At 36.5% G+C, this 6,611-nt stretch overlaps 1 protein-coding gene across 2 annotated transcripts in view; it reads left to right on the top strand.

Moving 5' to 3' along the window:
- LOC106867303 (phosphatidate phosphatase LPIN3) overlaps positions 1–6,611 on the top strand; it is a 137,213-nt gene that overhangs the window by 3,631 nt on the left and 126,971 nt on the right. For both annotated transcript variants that reach the window (XM_052967291.1, XM_014912142.2), the window contains exon 2: positions 4,698–4,886. In XM_052967291.1, the coding sequence (XP_052823251.1) occupies positions 4,716–4,886 (171 nt within the window). In that variant the 5' untranslated portion in view covers positions 4,698–4,715. The remainder of the gene's footprint in view (positions 1–4,697; positions 4,887–6,611) is intronic.

Raw genomic sequence — 6,611 nt, 5'->3', positions numbered from 1 at the left:
ATATATATATATATATATATATACATATATCACATACTTTTTCTGGCATGAGTTGGATAGGTCATTAAAGTTCTAGTCAATTTTTATTCAGAGTTACTGCACTTCTAGATGAGTCAAAAAACCCATCTCACTCATGCATTTCAGTTTTGGCTTGTTTTCTACTGCTAGGTGACCTTCTTATCACCAACCACTTCTTTACTGAGTGTTCTGGTTGCATTTTATGACCAACTTCACATCGTCTTTGCTCATTTACCTACTATTTTGCAGTGTTTTGCATGCAATTTATGATGACATCAGAATCCTCACCATTATATGACTTGTTCATTCACTCAAGGCAACATGACAGAAAGAATAGAAGTGAAAGGAATGACTGAAGGAGAAAAAGGATGGGTGAGTGAAAGATGTAAGAGTCTGATGGTAGAGAGAGATATAGAGTAATAAATAATAATGGCAGTAGACTGTGGTGGGTGTCAATAATGAGAAAGAAAGGTTAATGTTAGAGCGTATTGCATATGAGCTAGGCCTCATAAAGGGGGAAGGAGGTAGTGATAAGAATTATGGCAGCCGGGATGAGAGAAATAGGGATGTAGCCACCATCACTACTAATGTTTGTTTTACTATGCCTTTTCTCATACTATGTGTCACCTACTGATATAGCCTTTTGTCCATTCCCTTGTGAGATGCAGCAACTCCAGATCAGTCTTCTCTACTTTGTACCAAGTCTTCCTCTCTTCTACATCTCTCTCTCTCTCTTCTACATGTCTCTCTCTTCTACATGTTCCATTTGTGCCAAGTCTTCCTCTCTTCTACATCTCTCTCTCTTCTACATATTCCATTCTCTTTGAGTACATAGAGCTTTTTTTTTATACATTTGTCCTCTTTCATATCTTCACATGCCCATCCAATGCAGTCTTGTTTCTTCTTATATTCAGTTTTTCTATCAGTTCTTTTATACTCTTTCATTCTTGCTCACTGATATGGCACATCCAGCAATGCATGCTCATTTTACTTCTTTCTTCTATTCACAAATCCTCTCTTTTCAAGTTGATATCTCACTAGCTTGCAACATCATTCTTTTACATAAGCAATATACACTCTGCCCGTCACTCTGAGGGAAAAGTTCTTTATTACTTGCAGAGGTCCTTGAACTTTTCTCAACTTATTCTTATTCTGGCTATTATACTTTCTAAGATTGCCTATCTTGCATTTTGTGACTGATAGTTGCAATAAAGTCCTGGGTCTGACACTTTGTCAGGTGTTGGTAAACAAAAATGTCTGTACATACATCTTTTTTCATATGGATGTGCTGTTTTCTGATGGTGCATCCAGTGTAGGATGCACCACATTTGCTACAGACTACTTTATATATTACATAGACCGACCTTTGAACACATGTTTAAATTATTGATAGGACAATTGGACAGTGTGCACCCTTTGATGCTGTTTGTAATTAGATTTCTAGATACCTGCTCAAAGATAGGCTGGAGTGCACCATCTGTATGTTCAGTCCTTCCCTATGGATCACTTGATAGATTGCAGTAGTAGTTCAGTCATTGAAGTAAGTTAGTTTCAAGATGTACATGCCACTCTTGAGAATATGGGCTTTTTTATGCTTATTAACATCAGCATTATTAATGTACAGTTGTTTGGTGAAAGGTGTTGGATAGCCATTGTCTAGCAGGATCTTGTGAAACTATTTGGTGTTGACAGCTTTGTCTGCTGCATCACTGCAACTATCATTATATGTAAGATTTCATTTTGTGTGTCAGTAACTTAGGCTCTGGTGGGAAGACCTGATTTATAATGTACACATAGGTTCCTGCTAGCTAATTTCATATAGAAGCTGGTATAAATTGAACCCACTTCTGTAATCCTTCCTTCACAATTTTATGTGAAGGAAGGATTTTTGTTATGTTTCAAACAGACTTAATATCTCACTAAGAACATTATTTTTCTAAATTCTTCCAAATTTTTCTTTATTTTCAATATTAATTGAAACTTTGAGACAGCGAGCTGGCAGAATCATTACTGTTCCAAGCAAAATGCTTACTGGCATTTCATCCATCTTTACGTTCTGCATTCAAATTCCACCAAAATAAGTACTAGTTGAACACTGGGGTCAATGTAATTGACTTACTGCCTCACCCAAAATTGCTGGCCTTGTGTCAAAATTTGGAATCACTATTAATTGAAACTTTAAGGCAGTACACTGGCAGAATTGTTACTGTACCAGACAAAATGCTTAGCAGCATTTCTTCCGACTTTGTATTCTGAGTTCAAATTTTGCCAGAGTCAACTTTGCCTTTCATATTTTCAGGGTCAATAAAATAAGTACTAATTGAGCACTGATGTTGATGTATTCGACTTACCCACTCCCCAAAATTGTTGGCCTTGTGCCAATATATGAAACCAATATTAATTGAAACTTAGAATTTTGTTAGAAATATAGTCATAAAAGGTGGATTAATGGAAAAAAAACTGTCATGTAGCAAAGTGAAAGAATAAAGCTTTTGAAAGATGTAAATTAGGAGTTGTGGTACCCTGACTTTTTCCCTAAAGAGCTTTCAGAGTACAAGTAAAAGGAATCAAAGCCAGTTAACGTTTGATAAGTCATGAGTTTTACCCCCACTGTTCAGAGCCAGCCATGTATATAATCTCTCTCTTTCTTTCTCTCTCTCTCTCTCTCTCTCTCTCCCTCTCTCTCTCTCTCACTGTATACACACGCGCACACAATCACATTAAGTATATTTATATAGCTGTTAAGAAAACTAAATCCCACTACCAATCCTTCAATTTAGTTTTAGATTTTAACTCTAATGGAATTTCTTTAAATGTAGTAGGGGTGGGTAAAATAACTGAATAAAAGAAACCTAAAATAACTCTATTTCATAAGAGTTGACAACTGCTGATTAAGCTATCTGAACAAACCTCATTTTGTTCATTATGAATTCCTATAAACAAGGCAGAGTATATTTACTTTGAACTTAACTCCAGTGAAATAAAACTCTTTTATTTTCCTAAGGTAAGCAGTATCAAAATGTGTGAGGGTGCTTGTTGTACATTACTTACTATAAAGCAGAGGTTTTTGTGTCTGTTTACATGTATATTTTAAGTTTATCAGTTTCTGATACAGCTGTTCTAACTTTGTGTATGAAATATGATTCTTGTGATCTGTCTATTTAGTTTACCTTTAGTCACAAAACTACTAGCTCTCATGTCCAATAAATTTCAACTTGTAACCTTCTTACAACAGTAGTTTTTTTCTGTTTCACAATACACAAACACATATGGGTGTATGTGTGTTTGTGTGTACTTGAGTGTATCCAAACAAAGTCTTGAGCTTAAATTATTTTAATGCTTGTTCAAGAAATTAGAGATTCAAAATTTCAATCGTCCTAAAATTCTCACGAACACTAGTATAATTCCACTCTACAAATATGCATTGAAATGGAGCAGAACTAAGAGTAAGGGTCAAGGACAGACGACCAAAATACCTTGTCTGTAGAATAATTGACCATCTCAAAGTATTTAGCCCATATAACCAAAACATGAAAGGAGAAAGGAGAGTCTCACTGCAACAACAACAGAAAATAATAACAACAGTAGCAGCAAGGAAAACAAAAAGGAGCTACAATAACAGCATCTGGACCAACATTAACAATAACAAAGACAACAGTTGTCATACCAACAATATCTCCATCAAATTTGCCAGCAGTAACAACTGAAGTGGCAAAAAATAATTACTATAACAAAATAATCATCACCCTGGGGTTATCGCAACCTAGCTTAGTCTTTTCTCCCCTGCCCCTTTTCCATCCTCTTCTACATACACAAACACAAACGTATACAAGGAAACATGCTCTTGCTCCCATCCTCCCCAGCTAAGTTGAAGCCTTCTGACCAAACCTCTGGTGATGAGGAAGAAAGATAAAAATACACAACAACAAATTGCACCCACTTTTAACATCATGCTAATAAGATGGAAAAATACAGAACTGCTCCCTTACATAGCACAAAAAGGAGATATTCAATAGTGAAAGTCTCAGGTCCTGAAATAGATATATGGAAAAGAGAGAGTTTCTCCACATGACATTGGGAACCATAGTACAACAGCCTTGAACAGGCTACTTTAGGCTTTCCCCAACTCCATTGTGAAGATTGCACTGACACATTTCTTTGGCTGGTATAGACAGCCAGTTTTCCTCTGTCTGGTGGCTATGGTGGAAGTTGTTGTGTGGTGGATGCAACTGAATGGACCATAGACAGGCATTTTTTTTTTCAGCCAAGCTCTCATTGATTTTTCAAGTTCCACTTGGAAAGGAAAGTGAGGGTAGAGCAGGTGTTTCTTGCCCAGTAAATTTGTAAAAAAGTAGGTGAATGTAGCAAGAATGGCCTGAGTGAATGGACCTGCACCTGTAGGCTAAAAAGGATGGGGAAGAGAAAAGCAATTCCCATGGTATTTGTGGTGAATAGGGTAACTGTGGGGTTCTTTGGTCACCTCTGAATGGCATTTCTCCCCTTTAGAGATGTTGTTGGAATAAGTTTCTTGTTGATTTTTATTGTTTTTATATTGTTTGCATGTGTTTATGTATATCCCACTGTCCCCACTTTGCATTGTCCTAAATATTTTTTGCAGCCCTTCTATCCAATTAAGAAAATGTTATTATTTTAATTATATATTTCTTTCTTTCATTCAGACCAAACACAAATAGAAGATGAGTAGATTACTGAACAAGATCTTTGGCTTCTACAAAGACATCAACCCTGCCACTTTAACAGGTTCCATTGATGTCATTATTATTCAGCATGAAGATGATACCTACAGCTGTTCTCCATTCCACGTACGCTTTGGAAAGATTGGTGTTCTCCATGCAAGAGAAAAAGTGGTATGCCACCCTCTTGATTTATATTTTGTACAATTTTCTATTCTATAATTCTGTAGTTATTTTAAAATGTTTAATATTCTGGAAAATACCACAGGTCCAAACAGCTAAGATACAAATGTAGCTATGATGGTGTTTATCCAGACAATGTATAGCTACAGTTATCAGTTAGGTTAGGCAGTGTATGGCTGTAGTTCCCAGTTTTAGTACAATAGCTACCATAGTGTTATTCCAAACACTGTACAACCATTGTATTAGCTTATTCCTGACAAACATTGTACAATTCAACACATTGTTGATCTAATCAGCATACAGCTTTAGCTATCAGAGTATTAATTCAATGTGTAATTGTAGTTACCAGAGTGTTACTTTAGACAAGGTATAACTGTAGCTATTATAAGAGTTTGTCAAGGAAATGTATATCTGCAATTTATACAGTATTAATCCAGACAGTGTTCCATCTCATGGACAATGAACAACTTTTAAGAAAATTTCAAATTTGTGTGTTTTGCACTGATTGGGTGCTACACAATTTCCTTACTTCAATATTTTTAGAAACAATAATTATTCAGAAACAAGAAAGCATCCGAACAATATAACACTCTTTATTCTGTTATGTACAAAATGTACCGGCAGGGACAATCAGCAATAATGAACATATAACACTCTTTTGTTCTGGTATATATAAAAGGTACATTCGGACAGTTAATAACCATGAACATATAACACTCTTTTGTTCTGGTATATATAAAATGTACATTTGGTCTGTCAGCAACCACGGTTTGGTGTAAAAACAGCAAATCTGGAGTTAATCATTCTCTGAAGCTAATAATATAACTTGGAACATCTTGGAGAAACAGGTTTGGTAATAAAAACAGCAAAACTGGAGTTAATTAGACATTTGTGAAAATAACTTCACAGAAACTCCAGTAACAAACAGAGCTGGTCAATCCCATGCATCTGGGACAGGAGCGTAGGCAAACTGCTAGTGAAAACACGTCTGCAATGTTCAACAGCTGCATCTCAAGTCAGAGATGCAAGCAGGGAACGCGAGAGAACTTTTTCCGACAGTTTTCAGTGCATCCGCATGAGGGGACTTCCGCAGGCCTTCCAGAAGATTCCAATCCTGCACGTGCATACTGAAGACTCTCAAGATGATGTCACTACTAGGCTCCCCCTCGAGTGCGGAAGCACGAAACAAAAAAATTGTAGTGACTCCAGAAAATAAGATGGTTACCAAATCACCAAGAAAATGTGGCACACAATATGACAATTCAAAGTAAAATTTACAATATAAATAAGCATGCACCAAAGAAAGAGAAAAACAAAGTTCAATAAGTATTATAACTGTCACTGGAAACACAATTGAGAATGTCAAACATAAATAGTCTTTGCAAGTTTCTTTGGCCAGTGTACAGTTCTGCCTGACCTCGTAACATAAGGTTTGTTTGAGGCAAGCTGCGACGACGAAGGTGGTGTTGCCGATGTTGGTGTTGATAAAGATGTACGTAAATGTGATGGTGTTGACAAAGGTGCATGTGTAAGTGATGGTGTTGTCAAAGGTGCATGTGAAGGTTCAAAGATGGTTGTGGCAGTGGTGTCATCAAAAGATGTGGACACCTCAAAATATGCCCTTTTAAGACGATCTATGGAGACAGTCTCCGAACGACCATTAATGTGAAGTTTGAATATTTTTGGCATGCTGAAGAGCACACGAAAGGGTCCTTT

The sequence above is a fragment of the Octopus bimaculoides genome, chromosome 4 (assembly GCF_001194135.2).
Source record: "Octopus bimaculoides isolate UCB-OBI-ISO-001 chromosome 4, ASM119413v2, whole genome shotgun sequence".
NCBI classification, from domain to species: domain Eukaryota; kingdom Metazoa; phylum Mollusca; class Cephalopoda; order Octopoda; family Octopodidae; genus Octopus; species Octopus bimaculoides.
Note: the sequence above shows the minus strand (reverse complement) of the source record. Positions and strands in the feature narration are given on the sequence as shown.